Here is a 21,503-nt window from a genome sequence, read left to right as displayed (position 1 = left end):
TCTTGGTGTCTTGGTGTCTTATTTTCTGAGTGTTGGGTCTCCCAGAATGTCAGCTGGAGGTTTGGGGGAATAGCAGGTGGACAATTGGACTGGACAGCTCCTTGGCTACCTGGCTGTAGGCCGCCCAAGCAGCCTCACCTGAAACGTGGCTGGGTTCCAGCCCTGTGGGCGGTTGAGGTGCCAACTAGAGGGCAGACTGCATGGCAGGCGAAGCCTCAGGCTCAGTGGGTCTCAGCCTTCCCAACTAACGCTGTGGTCCTTTAGAATGGTTCTTCATAAAACCACTTTGTTGCTACATCATAACTAATTTTGCTACTGTTAGTTTGTTTGCTTGGTTGTTTCCATTTTTTTTTTTTTTTTGTTTTTGTTTGTTTCTATGACAGGGTTTCTCTGTATAGCCCTGGCTGTCCCAGAACTCACTCTGTTCCTGCATAGCCAGCAGGAACACAAACTAGAAGAAAGTGGGATTTGCTTTGCTTGTTTTGTTTTATAAGATCCTAGTATACAGTCCTAGCTGATGTGGTAGTGAATGTGCCTGGAAAGTCAGCTATCTGGGCTCAGCCTCCCAAGGGAACGGAGTTCACCTCTGTGCCTGGTAGTGACAGGTGTCAAAGGACAACACTTGACAGCATGAAGCTACTCAGTGTTGGACTGCCGAGGGGCAGACTGGTCCTAGAGAGAATATTCTCTTAAGCCACCATTATTGAGGCCTAGACCTGCCTGGGTCATCTAGTGAGACTCTTACCTCAAATTGAAAAATAAAACCATCGATCCCCTGTATCTGTAGGTCAAGGGTTAACTCACTTCTGAAAGGTAAAGTAAAAAGTAAAGAGTTAAGCTGTAGATTCTGAATTTTTTCTGATAATATTTATAATGAGCTATGGTTCCCCCCCCCAAAAAAATATTATAAAGCAAAAATTAAGAAGCAAAATCAGTTCTGTTTCAGGTGTCTTTATTCTGCTCAGTTCCAGAAGGAAATCAAATTTTGAAAGTGGTCATAGAGGTTTTTACAAATTACTAAGTTCCTTAATAGTTCAGTGCACACTGATTACTCTCCCCTCTATCCCTTCTTGCTTCTCCCCACCCCCACCCCCCACCCCGCCCCGTCCACTCTACAGCTTCCCTACAAAACTATTTCTCATCTATTCACGTTGTTTGTGTTGCCATGGCTTTAGGGGGGTATCTATTGTAGCCTGGTGGCTCAACTATAGATATACAACTAAAGACGGTGACTCCTCCTCCCCGGGAGTTTATCAGTAGCCAGTTGCTGAGCAGGGTGTGTGTGTGGGGGGGGGGGGGGAGTCCCATGAGTCCATCCCTCCCAGGATGTGACACGGCCAGACTTATGCATGCCTGGTGCAGGCAGCCCCAGCACTGGGTGCTCCTGGTTGCGATGGTTAGGTTGTGCCTAGAGGACAGTGTATAGCAATGCATCCACGTTCACTGCTTCTATTCACAGGAATAAGAAATAGAAGCACCATAGATGTCCATCAACTGAAGTGTACATGAGGCTGGAGGATGGCTCTGATTAAAGCACTGCTCTTTCAGAGGATCTAGGTTTGGTTCTCAGTAACCACAAGGGCTAGTTCCAAACTGCCTGTAACTCTAGCTCCAGAAAATTTGACAACCACTTCTGGCTTCCTAAGGAGGCATATACTCACAAATAAAAGATAAGTTTTTTTTTTTTTAATTAAAATACACTGAATACAGCTGAGGTTGTTTGGTTTGGTTTGGTTTTCGAGACAGGGTTTCTCTGTGTAGCCCTGGCTGTCCTGGAACTCACTCTGTTGCCTTGAACTCAGAAATCTGCCTGAGTAACCTATTGGTTACCACCAAGGTATGTGTGCCACTACTGACTGTATCATAGGGCTTTGCCCTGCTGGTCACTGATGCTCATAGGTGTTCTAGCGGGGTGGGACTGTTGGTTGCCTCCCTGCCTAAGAAGCTTGCACGTAGGCTTCTGATACCATGAAAGCTAGGCCTCAGGGAGGGGAATTTTCAGGTCTGTTCCAGCTCATGGATCTCTGGGCCCTGATTGATTGATTGATTGATTGATTGATTGATTTTATTTATTTTTTGGCTTTTTGAGACAGGGTTTCTCTGTGTAGCCCTGGCTGTCCTGGCACTCACTTTGTAGACCAGGCTGGCCTCGAACTCAGGAATCCACCTGCCTCTGTCTCTGTCTCCCAAGTGCTGGGATTAAAGGTGCGCGCCACCACCGCCCAGCTTTTTTTTTTTTTTTTTTTAAGATTTATTTATTACATGCAAGTACACTGTAGCTGTCCTCAGACATCCCAGAAGAGGGAATCAGACCTCATTACAGATGGTTGTGAGCCACCATGTGGTTGCTGGGATTTGAACTCAGAACCTTTGGAAGAGCTGTTGGTGCTCTTAACCGCTGAGCCATCTCTCCAGCCCCTGGGGCCTGATTTCTGAAGTGCATAGTGTCTTCAGCAATAGGTACTTACCTTCTAGTCCTGGGGAGTAACCAAGGGCAACCACGTTAGGCTGTGTTTGTTTTAGGAGTCTCTTAGCCCTGGACAACCACTTAAATGAGGGCTTCTGCACTTGATCTCTTGGAGGGAATACAATTGGTGGAGAAAGGTTCATTAAAATGTATATGTATGTTTACATTTCTCATATTATGGGGGTTTTTGTTTGTTTGTTTTGAGACAAGGTTCTTCGTGTAGTCCTGGCTGTCCTGGAACTCACTTTGTAGACCAGGCTAGCCTCGAACTCAGAAATCCGCCTGCCTCTGCCTCCCAAGTGCTGGGATTAAAGGCGTGCGCCACCACCACCTGGCTATGTTTTTAAAAAAATAGTTAATAGTGCAATTCCTTGTAGCTTTATTTAGATGTCCTTACTGTTTTTTGTCTATTTGTCTTGAGGGGGGTGTTTTTTGTTGTTTCAAGACAGGATTTCTTTCTATCACTCTGCCTGTCCTGCAAACTTGCTCTATAAACCAGCCTGGCCTCAAACTCAGAGATCCATGTGCCTCTGCCTCCTGAATCCTGAGTTAAGGATGTGCACTGTCATCGCCAACCCCACCCCCTAGCTAGATGACCTTACCTACCTACCCCTCCTTCCCCACCTACCCCTCCTTCTGTATTTACCCCCTCATCAGTCTCTAAAGAACCTGACTTTTCCATTCCCCCATCAGAGCATTTGTATCCTGCTATCCCCTTTCCCCTCCTCCCATCTGCATTATCTCCCTCCCCCTCCCAAAGGAGGTCCCTTTTCTTGCCTGCATCACGTCACTCCCCGGTTCCCAGCTTCCATCTGTTTTTATCCCCTTCCCAATCCCTAAGAAACCACACACACACACACTTCCCTGATCAAATTACTGGTATTAATTCCCTCCCTGTCTTGGCAATGACTCTGCTCTGCTTTCCTATAGAAGCTGTCCTTACATCTGAAGATTTGGGGCTGGGAGCCTCCAACAAGAGGGAGCACATGGTGTTTGTCTTTCTGGGTTTTACTTCCATCCAGGTGCCTGCAAAGTTCATGATGTCGCTTGTCTTTACAGCTGATCAGTATTCCTAGTGCATATGTACTGCATTTCCATAATCTCTTCATCAGTTGGAGGACTGTTTCCAAACAAAAAGCGGAAGGAAGGAAGGAAGGAAGGAAGGAAGGAAGGAAGGAAGGAAGGAAGGAAGGAAGGATATAATTACATCATTCCTCCTCCTCCTCCCTACAAACATTTGCATGTACTCCCCTTGCTGTTTTTTAAATTCATGGTTTCTTTTTAATAGTTTTGGTGGTGGTGGTGGTGGTGTGTGGTTTTAGTTTCATGAAGTCCCCCTTTGTCAATTATTGGCCTTAATTCTTGGACAAATAGAATCCTATTCAGGAAGTCCTTGCATCTGTATCCTGTAGAATACTGCTTGGGTTTTCTTCTAGTATTTCAAATGTGTTTGATTCATTTGAAGTTAGTTTTTCTGCAGGGTGATGATATGGGTCTATGTTGTGATAGCCCTAGGCTATTTGTAATTTGATGATAATTCCATTCTCCTGGGAGGGGCTGCAGTGAACTAGGAATGAATGAGTCTGCACTCCAGTGATTTACTGTAATCCTTCTTTCAACCTTAATTTGAAAAATAAAGGCTAGAACCCGGATTGGGCAGATAAAGGGAAACTGGAAGTTGAGTGAAGGAAAAGTGGGAGGGGGGGGTGCACTGTGGAGGTGGTGGAAGGAAAGCGAAGCAGAAGCTTGAGGCCTGGAGAAACCGCAAGTTACAAGGGGTCTCATAAATGGGGAAGATGGTAGTGTAGTGGTAGATCTGCCCAATCTAGGCGCACAGCTCATACTCAAATTGAGTAGTGTTTTCATTGCCAAGGCATATTTGGGTTGGAGAATTACCACAACAGGTCTAATTTCATTCTTCTGCATGTGGCCATCCAGTTCCCCAGGACCATTTGTTGAAGGTGCTGTCTTTCCTCCAGGTTGTTGTCTGAGTCTTAGTCAAATATCAAGTGGCTGAAGTTACATATGCTTATGTCTGAGTCTTCATGTCATGGTTGTGCCAACACCATATTGGTTTTGTTACTCTGTCTCTGTAATGTTTCTTATGATCTGGAATTGTAATCCGTCCAGCATCGTTCTCTTTGCTCAGGATTGTTCTGTCTGTCTGGGGTCTTTTGTGGATCCATACGAGGACAACTTTTTTCTATTTCTGTGAAGAATGGGATGGGGATTTTGACTGGGTTTGCATTGAGTTTGTAAATGGCTTTTGGTAAAATGGTCATTTTCACAATGTTAACTCTACTAATCCATGAACATGGGGTATCTTTCCATTTTCTAGTGTCTCCATATCTTTCTTCAGAGGCTTGGAGCTTTTATGTAGCCATCTTTCCCTTCCCTTAGTTAGGGTTTCCATTGGTGTGAAGAGACACCATGACCAGGACAACTCTTTTAAGGACAACATTTCCTTGGGGCTGGCTTACAGTCCGTTATCTCATGGTGGGAAGCGCCACAGCATGCTGGCAGATGTGGTGCTGGGGTAGCTAAGAGTTCTACAACCACCCCCCCCCCCAGGGACATACAGTGTTAATTTGCCACAGGGGTTTGGTTCACACCTTGGGGGTAGGGAACAACTCCCAGCCTTCCAGCTTGCCGATCTTGAACAGGGCAGCTGCAGTGCCCATGTAGACACAGCCCATGGCTGCGGTCCCATAGCTGTGAGTGCGCACTCCCAATGTCAGGCCTCCTGCGCCGTTGCCAATGAAGTAGTTCAGGGGGTCATCTGGCTTCTCTCGGACCTGGGCACTGACACAGGTGGTAAGGCCAAACATCGCTCTGATAGCAGCTGCAGTGAGTGTGTACCGGCCGACTCTGGCCACTGCTTCCAGGGTGGAGTCTGTGGGGTTGAGTGTGACGCTGTAAGCGGAGCCGATTATGCCGCAAATGCCGCCTAAGGCAGTGGTGATGTAGGTCTTGCGATGACACTGGGTACCATCGGGGACCTCATTGTAGGATTCAAAGAACCGCTTCGCCATCGCCATGCCTAGCTGGGCTCGCTCGGCCGACCCTAGAGCATCTGAGCGAGCTCAAGGGTCAGTTCTACATCTTGAGCCGAAGGCAGCAAGTAGATTATATCACTTGGAGTGGCTGGAGCATCAAAGCCCACTCCCGCAATGACACATTTCCTCTAACAAGGCCACATCTACTCCAGCATAGCCATTCGTTCTTCCTAACTCTGTCATTACTATGGACCATATCTATTCAAACCACCACACTTGGTTAGATTTATTCCTAGATACTATATTTTCTTTTATGCTATTGTGGATGCTTCTGTATGCTTGATGTTGATACAGAAAATACCAATAAAAAAGCTATTGATTTGTGCAAGTTGGTTCTGCATGATTCTGTATCCTGTCACAGAGCTGCGTTTGTTTATTGTTCCCAGAAGTTTTCTGATAGGATTTTTGGAATGTATTGTCTGCAAATAGGGATAGTTTTACTTCTTTCCCTGTTTTTATTCCTTTAATTTCCTTTTCTTGACTTACTGCTCCAGCTAGTGTTTCCAGCAGTGTTGAAAAGGAGTGGGGACAGTAGCTGTCCCATCTCACTCCTGACTGTGGTGGGACTGCTTCAAGGTTTTCTCCATTTAGGATGGTGGCTGTGGATTACTTGTCTATGGCTTTGATTATATTGAAGTGTTCTCTCTAGCCTTATATTCTCTAGTATTTTATCATCAATGTTGGATTTCATCAAAGGCTTTCTCTGCATCTATTGTTAAGTCCATTTATGTGATTTATTGCACTCAGTGACTTAAATATGCCGAGCCATTGCTGCTTTTAGGGATACTTCCAACTTGGTAGATAATCTTTTTGATAAGAGTCTGTATTATGCTTGAAAGAATTATTTTTGAGTCCGTATCCATAGGGACATTGGCCTACAGTTTTATTTTTGCTGTCTTTACCTGGTTTAGGAGCACTCTCCTCCCCCACCCCATCCCCTTTGAATGGTTTAAGACGGATCTGCTTTGAATGTCTAGAATTCTGCTGTCAAATCTATCTGGTTCTGGCTTCTGTTCCTCCTCCTCATCATCTTTTTAATTTAAAAGATTTATTTAGTATATGTAAGTACACTGTTGCTGTGGGAGTCAGATCTCATTATGGATGGTTGTGAGCCACCATGTGGTTGCTGGGAATTGAACTCAGGACCTTTTGGAAGAGCAGTCAGTGCTCTTAACCTCTGAGCCATCTCTCCAGCTCTTCCTCCTCATCTTTTAAAAATAGCTGTTAGGCCTTTTATTACTATTTCAACCTCATTTCTTATGAGTTTGCCAACAGGTTTGTGTATTTGAGATTTAAATGCTATCAATTTTAAGTTTTATGTGGTCAAACAGTATACAAGGAGTTATGTCAATCTTTTTGAATTTGTGTCTTAGGATGTGGCCTATTTTCAGAAAAGCTTCCACATACTTTTGAGTAAAATGAGTGTTCTTTGGTGTTTGGATAGAACATTCTGTACTATCTGTTAAGTCCACTTGATGTAGGATGCCAATTAACTAGTATGTTTATTTTACTTTTTTTGTTGTTGTTCAGATGACCTGTCTACTGGCGAAAGTGGGCCTTTGAAATCATCTAGAATGAATGGGTTGATGTGGAAAGTTGGGGTATAGCGTGGGGTGGTACAGGCAGTGAGAAGGGTCTTGTGGATGGATGTGAATAGTGCAGGTCTTGGTGGAACTCTAGAGGCTGACTTCAGAAGTGAAGAGGTAGGACCTTGACTAGATCTGGCAGGTTGCAAAACAAACATAATAAAAATAAAATATTTGGGCTGCTAGGATGTACTCAGGTGAGACCCTGAAAGATGTGGGAGCGCTGGGTGTGGAGAGGGTGGTGGAGGTCTGGGTGTGGAGAAGGTGGTAGAGGTTGACAGAATATCTTATCTTCTATCAACATTTTATTTTCCTAAGTACTTATTATTGGTATTATTAAAGGAAATTATAAAAGGCATCAGGTACTTGAATCACACTTTATGAGTGCCATGTGTTTGACATGTGACATGTACATACTGTTTGGGGTGGCAGAGCTTTTCTTTATTTTCTTGAAGCACATGCTCCTAAAAATTCTATGTTGCTGTGGCAGTTTCCTGTAAAACAGTTCCACAGGAGTTTGAGATGCAGACTCAGTATCTACACTTAAGCCACGCCTGTAATCCGAGCACGAAGGAAGCTGAGGCAGGACAACTGTTGTAGACTTGAGGACAGTATCAACTTTACAGTGAGTTAGTTCCAGGCTAGCCTGGATTATAGAGACCTTTCTCAATACAAAATAAAAACAAAAGACACAATTTATTAACATAAAACCTTCATGTTCACGAGCCTACAAGGGATGGTGGAATGTGGTGCCCAGCTGCCAGAAAGCACAGATTGGAACCAAGCTATTTATATGTTGTAAAGTTATAATAAAGTGTTTCTTACTGTTTGTAAAACAACAAAAAAAAACAACCTTCATGTTGGCTATGCCTCTCCAGGCAGAAAAGACACACTCCACATATTCACTGAGCCAGATTCTGTTTTCTAAATTGGATGTGTGTGTTGGTATGCATACAGAGGTCAGAGAACAACTTTTAGAAGTTGGTGCTCTCTGTCCCCCTTCAAGTTCTGGTTTCCCATTGGGCCATCCTGTCAATCTCAGATTTCCTGTCTTATCACCTATGTAGACAAGTAACTGGACTTCTACTGGACACATTTAGGAAAGGCCAATGTATAAACCAGAGTGATTAATCCACAGATTTCCATCAAGTATCTGGAAGCTCTGGCCTATTTGCCTAGGTTTAGAAGGATCATCTTCAAACTGTTTGTGCCTCTTTCTCCCTCCTTCCCTGTCTTTAAACCCCCTGTCTTTCATTTTACTTTCAGGTCATTAAGACCAGTGTTTTCAACTATGGCTGAGGGTTTAGTTCAGTGATGGAATACTTGCCCAAAATACCAAAGTCCCTGGATTGGAACCTCTGCACTGAGAAATGAAACAGATGATTTAGAGCTGGACAGACCTCTATTGACTCAAGGCCAGTCTCACCTTTTTATTTTTAATTACATATGTACATGGTTTTGTACATGAGAGTGCAGGTGCCCAAGAAGGCCAGAAGAGAGAGCTGGCACTAGAAGTGCTCTTAACCACTGAGTCACCTCTCCAGCTGACCCACTCTTGTGTATTTGTCCTGAGTGTCTATATATCATGTGGGTGTGTCCAGAGTCCAAAAGACAGCATCGCATTGGGTTCCCTGTGAACTGCAGTGTGGATGCTGGGATTCAAACTTATGGACCTCAATAAAAACAGAAAGTGCTTTTAACTGCTGAGCCATCTCTCCAGCCTGAAAAAGCAAACGTTTATTTCACAAAATAATGATATATATCCATGTTGTGTATTGGGCATAGGATAAAATATATTAATGAGTTCCAATTTAAAAATCTAAAAACTACTTAAGAGGTTAATTTATTGGTAAGTAGATAAAATTAGTATTCCAACACACCCCAAATAATTTGTGTATATTAAAACAGTTAAGAGCTAGAGAAATTACCCAAGGAGCTAAAGGGAACTGCAACCCTATAGGTGGAAAAACAATATGAACTAACCAGTACCCGGGAGCTCTTGTCTTTAGCTGCATATGTATCAAAAGATGGCCTAGTCGGCCATCACTGCAAAAAGAGGCCCAATGGACTTGCAAACTTTATATGCCCCAGTACAGGGGAACGACAGGGCCAAAAAGGGGGAGTGGGTGGGTAGGGGGTTGGGGGGGTGGGTAGGGGGTTGGGGGGGTGGGTATGGGGGACCTTTGGGATAGCATTGAAAATGTAAACGAGGAAAATACCTAATTAAAAAAAAAAACAGTTAAGTCAGCAAGCCAGATGTATCTCCAACTTACAAATAAGTTCTAAAAACTTACTTGACAGAGATTTTCTCAAAATTAGTTCACAAGGCCATTTAAATAATGTGGGTTGACTATGGCACTTTAAATTGTGTATTTGGGGTTTACTGTATCCCGGGAAGACTCCCTATACCCACACAAGATCCGAGCATCACGTACATCCCCTTGGTGAAGGTGAATACCCAGCATCCCCCGGCAGCCCCCAGGTGTTCAGGACTTCAAAGAGAGGGAGCAGGGGTTCTAACAGCCTTCATCGGCCTGGACAGACCATGTAATCTTCAGGGATGGCCATCAGATGGCTTTCTCCCGACCCAGCTCCAACACAAGGCAAAGCACAAGCATAAAGCACTCGGCTGCAGAAAGAGATGTCACCAGCAGTGTGTATTTCTTAAACTTTTACTCATTTTTAGAGACTATGGGCTAAACAGAACAATGCAACATTTCTTTCAGGTTCCAAAATTGAAATTTCACAAAAACATTACCGGCTTTAATTTTGCCGACTCACTAGTTACACCAAGTGCTGTTTCTCACTTATCTGTATTCTTCTCATAAGCTCAATGTAACAGTTCTGTTACCCGTGCGCACACAGGTGACAGAGAGCTGGGGCTTCTGGTACCTTAGCTTGGATTCAGACACTCAGGTAAAGCAGTGCCACCATAGCTTAACATTCTGTACTTTTGCATTTTCCATCTTCTATAAGAACTTACTGTGTGTGCACAGGAATGTGGTGGATGCGCTTATGAGCAGACATGGGAGAGGGAAGTTGTTCTCCATCACTCTTCCTGCTCCTCCCAGGAAGGATCTACCGACCCTGCCTCTCCCCACTGGGAACTGGGATTACAGATGTGAGCAGGGATCCAGCTTGTTACAGACACACCTGGCTGAGACTAAAAGTCAATCCTGGCCTCACCACCCAACCATCTGTCTCTCCAGGTTCCTGTTCTAAGCACACCCGGGTGGCGAGCTTGAGGACACCTTCAAATGCCACATTAGCTATAGCATCACTCACCTGGGGAGAGAAAGTCGCCATCCAAGCAGGACTGAGCCAACAGAAACAAACCTATCCAAGGCCCTTAAAATTCCTTTAATTTTTTTTTACTTATTACTAATTTGGTCCATCTGTTGGTTTGTGCAAGTATGGAGGTCTGAGGACAATTTTGGGGAGTCAGTTTTCGCCCTCCAGTGTGGGCACTGGGGATCAAACTCTGGTCAGGTAGCTATTTTGTTTGATAGGCCGGGATCATAAATTCTCAGGTAGAATTCTAGCACCCAGGTTTTAGTAGTGTAGACAGGATCAACTTCTGGGCTCTTTTGGTTAGACCAGCTGCCTGATCCCGGCATCACTGGCACAGTGCTTGGGGGGGGGGGGGGTCTAGGCTAAATAAAGGAAGGGGTCCCTGTGTAGTCTGCCTTGAGGAGGTTACAACACCGTTTACCCCTGAATTGTTAGACCACATGCTCGCTTTCAGGTTTAGGCCACCTGGTCTCGGGTTGGCTCAGCCATTTCAGTCCCCATCACAGGCCCAGCTTCCATAACGAAGGTCATTTCAAGTCTCAGAGCAAACAGGTTTCAACAGCTACAACCTCTGATCAGCTGCCCAGGCGTCCCAAGAGCAGACGTGTACGTTTGTATCTAACATGTGTGCAGCTTTTCTAATTTTATCTCTCTCTTTCTCTCTCTTTTTGTACCAGAACAACTTTGGAAGGTTGAGGCAGAGAAAAGAGGAAAAATTATCAGAATATACTCTAGGTTCTGCCAGTCTTTTATTACGTCATAAAAGCAACACTAGGCACTAGATCTTGCAAAATGTGCTCTGACCAACTTTCTGAAATTGACAATGCATAACCACACCTGTAAGATTTTTAATGAACAAAAAAGTTAAATACAAACTTTCATATGCAAAATAGATGCCTGTAAACCTGGCAACCTCAGAGCCAAGTACTAATCTCTCTCCAAAGGCTCAGTGGGGCTGGAGTGGGGCATGCTGATGAGCCAAGAACTTAATTTCAGCTTTATATATATATATATTAAAAAAAAAAAAAACTCTGAGGAAAAATAGGCTTCCATTGAGGAGCATCTTCAGAGCAGACAGCTCAGGCCAGCCCTTCCCTGGTGAGGCTCACACACTCACTCACCAGACCTACGACTTAACATGGATGCTCACAGTTACTTTGAATCCAGTTTCAAGAGGAAGCCAAGCTACTTCGGTTCTAGAAAAGAAAGTCTCTAAGATGCGCACGCCCCGTTCTGAGGATGCACAGATCGAGTTCCTTGGCCACATTTCCACGAACTGTGCCCGTGTCATAGCATCAGACTCTCTAAAAGGCAGCCAGATCCTACAACAGAGCATCGTCATTTCTTCTGGCATTTTCAAGCCTTAAAAGAGAGAACCTTAACTGTATGTCGGCAGTTCGCACTCCAGCATTAGAGAAGCTAGCGAACACCTCCTTCCTCCCCCTGCTGATATCTCTCTGCAGCAGGAAGTGGCAGTTTGATTAACATTCTTTTCAGAAATAAATAGTCCAAATTATTTATAGCTAATTATAAAAGAGCAGTGGGAAAAGGGCACTGCCCAATGAGAGAGTGAATTCGTGTGAACACACAGAACAATTCATATAACAGATCCTGCATTTCCCACATTCATATGGAAATAACGCTTTAAAACAAAACACATTAATTAGCATTTGTTCTTGTATGGGGTGAATAGTCCAGGGCTCTGAGCAGGCACAGCCTTAGAAACAGGGTTTCAAGCAGCCCCTCCACACCTCTAGTCAGGGCCATTGTGGAGAGGCCTTCATGCACTCTTGAGAGCTCAGTACCTGTGAGAGAAGAGAAATGATCGGGGACTTTTTAACCCACAATGCATGAGGTATATGGAAACATCCATCAAAGAACCACCAGCAGCTAGAAGACCAGGCGGGGCATTGTCACAGCAACTGCTGGTGAAGGATCTCCCACACCATCTTCTTCCGGAAGAGAGGCATCTGGTGCTGAAAGGAACGACAGTGTTATACACTCTTGTGTGCAGCACGACAGCCTTTAGGTGTCATAAATACAACAATGCACATGTCCTCTACATAAGCTTCACCGTTTTACATCATGCACATGATTCTTTTTTTTTTTTTTTTTAAGATTTATTATTATATCTAAGTACACTGTAGCTGTCTTCAGATGCACCAGAAGAGGGCATCAGATCTCATTACAGATGGTTGTGAGCCACCATGTAGTTGCTGGGATTTGAATTCAGGACCTTTGGAAGAGCAGTCAGTGCTCTTAACCACTGAGCCATCTCTCCAGCCCCCATGCACATGATTCTAAAGCACAGTGGGATTTATTTCTAGTCAAGGCGGCCTTCTTGAATTCCTATCTTCTTGACTACATACATCTCTGGGGCTGGGATTAAAGGCATGTGTCTCTGTGTTTGACAAAGGTTTTTTGTATATTTTGTTTGTTTGAGAAGGAAGGATATTGCAAAACAGCTTAAGCTGACTGTGGCCACAAGCTTCTAGTTCCCCATCCTCCGCAGTTCTGGGATGACAAGTGTCACACACCTAGTCTATATGCGTATATAAGGACATTAATTACTCTACAGGTGCATATGCCCTTACATGCTAAGGAAAACCAAAGCTGGAGACAGAGTCACATACTATAGAACAAGAGCATACAACATGCACCAAAACAGAAATGTCCACACAGTGGCACAACAGGAAACTTCTCTAAATTCTAAATTAACATCATTTAAAAAACAATTTGTTTTTATATTAAAAAGTGACCTTAAAGCAGGAAACTATGGCTCAGTAGTAGAGGTCTTTCTTGCCTAGTATTTATGAGGCCCTGTTTTCAATTTAAGTGACTTTTAAAGGTGAAAACCAAACAAATCTACAATCTTATTTCCGTTCTACCACTATTTTGTTCCAAAAGCTGCTTATTCCCATGAAATCTCATCAATTCCTTGCTATTTATATTAGCTGGCCATGGCGGTATACACCTATAATCCCAACACTTTAGAAAGCAGCTAAGATATGAAGATCGTGAGTCTGAGGCTAGTCTGGCTCCACAGTATCCCCGCATCAGAAAAAATAGAACAGAAACAAAATAAAACCAGAGTCTAGGGTAGGAAAGCGAGAGAGACTCAGTGCTTTCACGGAGAATCACTGGCATGTTTTCAGAGCAACAAAACGCAAAGCACCCAAAAGTATTTGTAACTCAGACACCCATCCCCACGTTTGATAAAATTGAAGTTCCAGCTGGGAGGTGGGGGTCTGCACCTTTAATTCCAGTACTGGGAAGGCAGAGGCAGGCAGATCTCTGAGTATGAGGACAGCCTTGGCTACCCAGAGAAATCTTGTCTCACACACACAAAAAAATTCAAAATTGAGGTTCGCATATTTGCCCTATTCATGGTACATTGCTATAAATAAGTGGCTCTATATAATAAATTACTGAGTTTTTGGAGGATATATATGGCAAAAATCTTTAAAAAAAAACACATTAATTTTTTTTTTTTGAGACAGTCTCACTATGTAGTACTAGTTGGCCCGGCACTCACTACGCAAACCAGGCTGGCCTGAAGCTCACAGACCCTCCTCCAGTCTCTGCCTCTCTAGTGTTGGGATTAGAGATATGCACCACCATGCCCAGTAAAACACAACATTTATTCCTAGTGAAAGAGCGGAGACTCCTCAGTAGTGAGTTCTTTGAGACTGGGAAGATATGAACTCGGCAGGGAGTCCAACTGACTTCATGTTCCTCCAAAGCATTTAGTTCTACTGTTCAACAAGCAGCTTGTCTGACAATCAGGAACTATCAAATGAAGGTCTATGATTGAGGAATAATTTTAATTGGGGTCAACTGTGGCTGGACAAAGAGCGAGCCCACCATCAAACAGCAATGTAAACATTTCTTCTGATGTGCCTGTGTCTCCTCTCAAGTACACCACCTTGCAGAAAGGAAAGCCCATTCCTTCCCGCTTCCATCTTATACTCGGGTGAGTCCTGTGAGGACAGGCCCAGCTTCCTTCCCCCTGCTGTCATCTATCCTCACACGCCTCTCTCTAGCTAAAAGTAACAGTAACACACAGGAACCAGTTACAAATGAAGTTGAAGGACAAGCAAGTTATCCCCCTGGTCTTTCAAGAGCAGGGCAGTCCTGAGAATACACGCTGCAACAGAGCACGCAGGACACTGCTTCTGACAACTGGGGGCCTTACCCACGGTTCTCAGCAACAGTACTGTTCATTTGAAGAGCCTGAAATGTGCCAGGCACTGCCAAAGCATAGTACCAACTAAGTGCACAAGCAGCAGCCTGGACTCACCTGAGTGAATGTGATAGGTTTGTCCCTAGAAATATAATCTGCATATTTACAAGTAAACATTCCACAGTCACTCCCATTCAACTGCTGAGGAATCTCCTAAAACCAAACAAACAGAAAAGAGGTAAAATATCATTACACAGACATCATTAATCTCTTTCTAAACAGACTGTGAAAGCAGCATGATAAAGGTCGATAAGTCTGCTGTTGCACAAACACAGACACACATACAAGCACAATCCCTCTTATTCTCTGTGGTAGAAAACCCTAACCACGGGTACAGTGCATGAGACTCCACAGAAACATTCATAGAAGAAAGAAGAAGTGAGAACTCTACTAAAAGGCAAAACAAAGCCCAGCACACACGGCGAGAGCTGAGATAAGAGGACCCACATTTGGTTTATTACAAGAACACTAGTGACTCTTCATGATGGACTCCTACAGTGGGAGCAGGGCTGTCTCTGACTCTGGTAGCTTTTGGGACCCTTCCCCATTACTGGGCTATTTTGTCTAGCCTCAGTAGGAAGAGATGCTCTTACTGCAACTTGGTGTGCCAAGGCTGGCTGATACCCAGGGGCGGAGCCCCGTTCTAAAGAGAAAGGGAGGACAGGTGGGTAGAGTGGGTCAGGGGAAGGGAAGGTTGGAAGGAAGGACTGGAGGAGAGAAGGGAGGGGAAACTGAAGTTTGGATGTAAAATAAACTAATTAAAAAAAAATACTGTTGACATTTCAAAAGTACTATCGACTTTCAAAGGGGATGAAGAGAGGGTCAATCAGATCAATGTGGAACACAGGAATCTACTTCAATCCTGCAGAGCTCACATACTCTTAACAACCAGGACAAGTGCCCGCTGCTGAGGGTCCCTACGGTTTCAAGTGAGAAGAGAAAACCATCTCAGAGGTTGTAATCAACTAAGACCGTGCCATGAGGGTTAGTCCTGTCTGAGGCAGAACCACAGCTGGGAACATTAGAAAATAAACCTGTATGGACTAAGCTGTGTGCCCAGCCTGCATCGCCCCAGGCAGACATAAGGGATACATGAGAAGGAGAATAGCGGAAGGCTTACTCCACTGCTGAATCTCACACTGGATGGCAACAGAGTCCCTTCGATTCCCAAATGCAGTTACAACTGGGGAAGGATAGGTAGCATGCCCACCACACACATGTATACACTGGGGTCTCACACACCACACAGCACACTTTAGGAAAGGAAGGAAGGAAGAAAGAGAAAGGTGTCCAGGCCTGAGCCTCACTTACATGTGGCTTCATGCTGTAGTGGGTCCACTCTAAGAGGTTGAGATCTGTATTTCTTTTGGTCTTGCTTTCATCCTGTAAATACTGACTAAAGAAAACAAGAACAAAGAATGAATGTATCAATGAAGTCCCAAGAGAACACTCACTGTGATTAAAAAGAACTTTGTGATATTTAGCAGGGATGTCATTCTCAAATCTGGATCTATTTGTTTTTTTAGAAATGTAACTTTTATTTTTTAGGTTTCCCTCTCATGCTAGTAAAAAATTTACATGTTCAAAGATATCATACTTACTTTAAAAGAAAATAAAAAGCGAATCCTTTACAACAGACACTGGAAGTTTCTAGTTCTCTATACCTACAATTAAAGAGTTCACCACTAATACCAGGCTTTTCAAGCTACTCTAGAAGAAGAAAGAAAAGGAAGAAACACTTCCAAGTCAAAGGCCGATAAAGACATGGGGTGGGGATGAGGGAGATTAACTAACTTCCCTGATAAATTTAAACACAGACAAAATACTTGCAAACTGAAGTCAAGGGCTGGTGAGGTGGCTCAGCAGGTATGAGCACTGACTGCTCTTCCGAAGGTCCTGAGTTCAAATCCCAGCAACCACATGGTGGCTCACAACCACCCGTAATGAGATCTGACGCCCTCTTCTGGTGCGTCCGAAGACAGCTATGGTGTACTTACGTAGAATAATAAGTAAATTTAAAAAAATATTTAAAAAAAAACAACAACAAAAAACCTGAAGTCAAGAACACATCAAAAAGAGCATGCACAGTGACTAAGCTGTCGGTGCAACTTGACCAGAGATGCAAGAAAGGTTCAATATGTGTAACTCAATGAATGTTCTAAATGATCTAAATGGACTCAAGGACAGAAACCCCATGGACATCTTTACAGATGTAGAAAAAACAATGATAAAACACATTACTTCATGTTAAAGGTTCTAAAGAAGCTTGGGTTAGGGGGAAAATCATTATTTGCTTGTTTTTCAAGAAAAATTTAATTCTCCATTATAAGAACAAGTAAACTCTTAGTAAAGAATTTAGTTATCTTCTGACTATTAATTTTTTTTTTTTCTGTTTTTTCAAGACAGGGTTTCTCTGTGTAGCCCTGGCTGTCCTGGAACTCACTCTGTAGACCAGGCTGGCCTCGAACTCAGAAATCTGCCTGCCTCTGCCTCCCAAGTGCTGGGATATTGGGATTAAAGGCGTGCGCCACCACCGCTCAGCTCACCTTCATGCTTTGGATAAAGCAGTCCACACAGGTTGGTGCTATAATGCCTGTGGTTGTAGACACTAACCTAGATATATACTTCACAACAGTGAGGACTACTATATTTGGAATATTTGCCTGAACAAACCACACACTTTAATGTCCCTGAGTTCTATGAAATGAGTCCCACTATTAGAAAACGTGGGCATGAGTTGGCATCAGGATTACGGGCCAAGACTCCTTGGCTAATAATTTTTCAGGATACCCAGAATACCAATTCCAAAGAAATCTAATTTCAACCACAATTCTAGAGGCTGTGCCTTATCCTGAAAGACCTGAGGACTTGCTTTCCATGATCCATAAACACAATTCCATAAATACAAGAGATTATCCAATTGAGGAATAACAGAACACAGTGAGATTTTCAGACTTTACTTACAGAAGAATCTCACAGATCCTGTGGCCTTTTTGTCCCATAGAATCCAGATATTTAAGACACTTTTTTCTTAGGTCCATCACCTATAATGGGAAAAGGCGAAATCCTTAGACAGACATCTGTTTTTGCTGTTTGATTTTACTGAGACAAGGTCTATGTAGCCTAGCCTGGCCTTGAATTCCAGCTCTTCCTCTCTGCCTCCTGAGAACTCTGATCAGAGGCATTCACTACCATACTATGCCAGAAACGCTGTGAGCAGCAAGATTTTTATTTCTAAAAGTAAAAGCATCTCTAAATGTTTAATACATGTAGCAATACATAAAACAGACTTAGAGTGATGTGAGATTAATAGAACATGCTCTAACTTCTATACAAAGGTCTAGAAATTTGTCAACAAATATTAGCAATCCTTCTAGTATTGAATCCACCTCCTCCTGCACTTTTCCAGACAAAGATGAAAGCTCTTCCTCAAAGTGTGCCTTGTAGCTTTTGAAGCTGAGCACAGCAACACTTCGAGAAAGGACTGTGGAGCTGCCTGCCACTCACTGAAAGTGAGAGCAGCCTTCATTGTGAGGGAAACCATCTACATTAGGGTACAATTAGCAGTAGAATCCCTACTTAATATATATAAGGTTAGGGATTGATCCCCAAGATAAGCAAAGAGCTAAGGACAGAGGAAAAGGGGAAGAGAAGAGGGAAGGAGAAAGGAAGAAAAGGAGGAGTCTACACCCAAACTCCAACGATGAATCCTCTCAACTCACCACCAGGCTCCAATGTACCTTCCGATGAATAGGTACCAGAACAAGTTCTTGTTCGAAGAGATTTACCCCTTTGGTCCATCTTTTCACTGCTTGGTAACCTCCAGACTTTAGCTTAGGATAGAAGAATGTACTGAATGCATGAAGTGCTGGATAACCTTGCTTTTTACTCCTTTCCACTAAAAGATTCATATAAAAATTAATGACCTGTAAAATATCAAAAGATTATAATGTGGAGCATGACAAATACATTACAAAATTAAATTCCTATGAGAGTCAGAGTGAGATGCTTAGGCAAGGAGCAGTGCACGCAAGAAGTTAGCAACAACTGCTCAGTACAAAAGAGCAAGGCACAGAAGGATGAAGGGCCATGGCCTGAGCCCCTCAGCAGCCTGCTTGTCTAGTACATGTGAGGCCCTGGACTCAATCACCTCCCTAAAAAAAAAACCCAGCAAGTCATGTGACTGAAAGTTTGAGGCACATAAATAGCATTTCTATGTAATAATGAAAGGGCATATGCAAGTGTTATGCATAAAAATGAATTCTTAACTATAGGACTACATCCAAAATACACCTCAATTTGGACATACTTCCCAGGAGGAGAAATGTCAAAATACTTATGGAACTTTTGAGCAATAATTTCTTCAAAAATTTTCAAATATAAAGTGTTTTTCAAAAGCTTTATAATAAGCATATTTATATTTACAAATGATAGTATTTCCATGTAATTAGGCTTGTGACATAGGGAGATGGAGCAAATGGGAGAAAATTCAAGGACAGAACAGTTGGTTGAAGAGCCAAATGAAAAAGTAGTAGTAACTAAGCCAGCTTTTGCAGAATATGTATGATTCAGATAACAAATGGAGCGACTGTTTATAGTTATCACTTGCTATGCCTTAAACACACACATCAATCAAGAACTCTAAGATTTCTTTTTAATTACATGTATCTATTGGGTATATGCACATGAGTACAGGTTTGAGTGGAGGCATTAGATCCTCTGGAGATGAAGTCCCAAGCTGGGAAGCAAGCAAGGATCCTGTGAAGAGCAAGCACTCTTACTGCAGCGGCATCTTTTGTCCTTGCTCTAAGATCCTTCTAAAGGATCTACTACTCAGCATGACAGCAGTAGGCAATGACTCTCATGAGCACCTTAACCCCCACGGACGAGGCTAGCACTAAGAGAAGCAGAAGGACAGAGTTACACGGTCCCCTTTCCTTCCCATGTGAAGGCTCAGCACCACTTCTCAGCACCACTGTACCAACAGGAGACAGGGAAGCTACAGGCACTGATATCGGGCTCTGTAGTCATCACAACTGCAGGTAATGCATTTTGGGGGTCGGTGTGTGTGTGTGGTGTGTGTGTCTCACTACGTAGCCCTGGCTGGCCTGAATTCAGTATGTACTATGAACAGAGATCTGCCTGCCTTTGCTTCCTGAGTTCGCCTGGTATTTTTAAAGCATGTGCCACTACAGCCACCACATTGCACTTTTAATGATATGCTTTTGCTTTAGAAATTACTAGTAGGGGATGAACAATTCACAGGGACAGTGCTTGCACAAGGTCTTCAGGTCAATTTCTGGTATGGAAGAATAACAAAACAAACGAACACCACCTGGGCTGGTGGGAAAGCCTATGACCTGTTGTTACTCAGGAGGATAAGGTGAGTGAGGCAGGACGATCACAACAGAGGTCAGGGCCCGCCTGAGCTACGTAAGATAGGCCAGCCTGGACAAGTTAGTGGAAACTTTTCTCAAAATAAAAAGCTAGAAGAAAAAAAGAAAAAAAGAGGGTGAGGATACAGCTCAGAGCAGAGAGAGCACCTGCTTGTTGAACGTGGGAGACCCTTGGTCCAATCCCCAGCACTAAAAGAAAGGGCAACAAAACAGAAATTGAAGCTGCTTCCCCCCCAGGCTGAGCTCACTGACCACAGACACTAAGCAGACCGACAGGCAGAGCAGGAGAGGAAGGACTGACCTCATCGTTGAGCCAATGATAGTTCTTTAAGGTCTGGATGTCTCCGCGGGTGATTCGCAACTTGAAAGCGCTGCTCAAAATCTCATCTGGTGGGCCGTGGCCCAGGGCATTACTGATTTCCTTTTCCATGTCCTGAATTAGACGATGCTACATTAGCATAGAACCACCATCAGGCATGAAAGACTCAGACTGCAAAAAAACCTTTCATCTCAGCAACACCTGATAATCTTTGAGAAAAACCACTATTCAAACTGCAGTGAAAAACGTTCACATTTACAACTGTAAAACAGTTTTAATAAGTTGATGATGGTAGCTCGTGCCTCTAATCCCAGCACTCGGGAACCAGAGGCAGACGGATCTCTTGAGTTCAAGGCCAGCCTGGTCTACAAAGCGAGTTCCAGAATAACCAGAGCTACACAAGAAACTCTGTCTCAAAAAAGTAAAATGAGAACAAAACCAAAACCAAAACCAGTCTTTCTGTTTTTTGGGTTTTTTGTTTTCTTTTCTTTATTTCTTTCTTTCTTTCTTTTCTTTTTTTTTTTTTTTTTTTTGAGACAGGGTTTCTCTGTGTAGCCCTGGCTGTCCTGGAACTCACTCTGTAGATCAGGCTGGCCTAGAAATCCACCTGCCTCCGCCTCCCAAGTGCTGGGATTAAAGGCATGCGCCACCACCGCCCAGCCAAACCAGTCTTAAATAATGGCTATCTCCTTGAATTATTTTAATGATTTATGCAGCTAAATGCATATTTAGCTTATGAACCAAATCAAAATTATTTCCATTATTGTTTTTCTCCTTTACACAAAATTTTGTTATCTTATGGCTTCATCTCTCTACCTGACATGGTTAGCTTTTATGTTCATCTTGACAGGACCTAGAATCAATCACAAGAGAAAAGAATTACAACTAGGGATTATCTGCATCTGCTTGCCCTGTGGGTATGCCTGTGGAGTCTGTCTTAATGAAGCTAACTGCGGCAAACTGCTGTGGGGGGACCCAGCATAGCCTGAGTATGAGCAAGTAAGTGGCTATGCATCCATGCATGGATGTGACATGCCCAGCTGGAACATACAAACTCACACCTGGAAATGGGACCTGCAGTAAGCTCTTTCCCCTAAGACACTTTGTGACAGGTTATATTATCATGGCAGTAAAAAATGAAGCTA

At 43.4% G+C, this 21,503-nt stretch overlaps 1 protein-coding gene and 1 pseudogene across 9 annotated transcripts in view; both read right to left on the bottom strand.

Moving 5' to 3' along the window:
• Window positions 1-4,655: 4,655 nt before the first annotated feature.
• Window positions 4,656-5,322, bottom strand: Ndufa11b (NADH:ubiquinone oxidoreductase subunit A11B; annotated as a pseudogene). The gene is made up of 2 exons (NR_163734.1): window positions 5,080-5,322; window positions 4,656-4,676 (listed from the first exon to the last, which is right to left on the bottom strand). The product of NR_163734.1 is annotated as an NADH:ubiquinone oxidoreductase subunit A11B (transcript).
• A 4,417-nt stretch (window positions 5,323-9,739) lies between these two features.
• Senp2 (SUMO/sentrin specific peptidase 2) overlaps window positions 9,740-21,503 on the bottom strand; it is a 39,838-nt gene continuing 28,074 nt past the window's right edge. For 4 of the 8 annotated variants that reach the window (XM_006522688.3, XM_006522689.4, XM_030249324.1 and 1 more), the window contains 6 exons: window positions 20,341-20,487; window positions 18,366-18,569; window positions 17,608-17,687; window positions 15,955-16,039; window positions 14,701-14,796; window positions 9,766-12,376 (listed from right to left, as the gene is read on the bottom strand). In XM_006522688.3, the coding sequence (XP_006522751.1) occupies window positions 12,314-12,376; window positions 14,701-14,796; window positions 15,955-16,039; window positions 17,608-17,687; window positions 18,366-18,569; window positions 20,341-20,487 (675 nt within the window). In that variant the 3' untranslated portion in view covers window positions 9,766-12,313. Of the gene's footprint in view, window positions 12,377-14,700; window positions 14,797-15,954; window positions 16,040-17,607; window positions 17,688-18,365; window positions 18,570-20,340; window positions 20,488-21,503 lie in introns of all 8 variants that reach the window. The other 4 variants (NR_027488.1, NM_029457.3, NM_001357424.1 and 1 more) reach the window with 2 other exon arrangements.

The sequence above is a fragment of the Mus musculus genome, chromosome 16 (genome assembly GCF_000001635.26).
Source record: "Mus musculus strain C57BL/6J chromosome 16, GRCm38.p6 C57BL/6J".
Lineage (NCBI taxonomy): Eukaryota > Metazoa > Chordata > Mammalia > Rodentia > Muridae > Mus > Mus musculus.
Note: the sequence above shows the minus strand (reverse complement) of the source record. Positions and strands in the feature narration are given on the sequence as shown.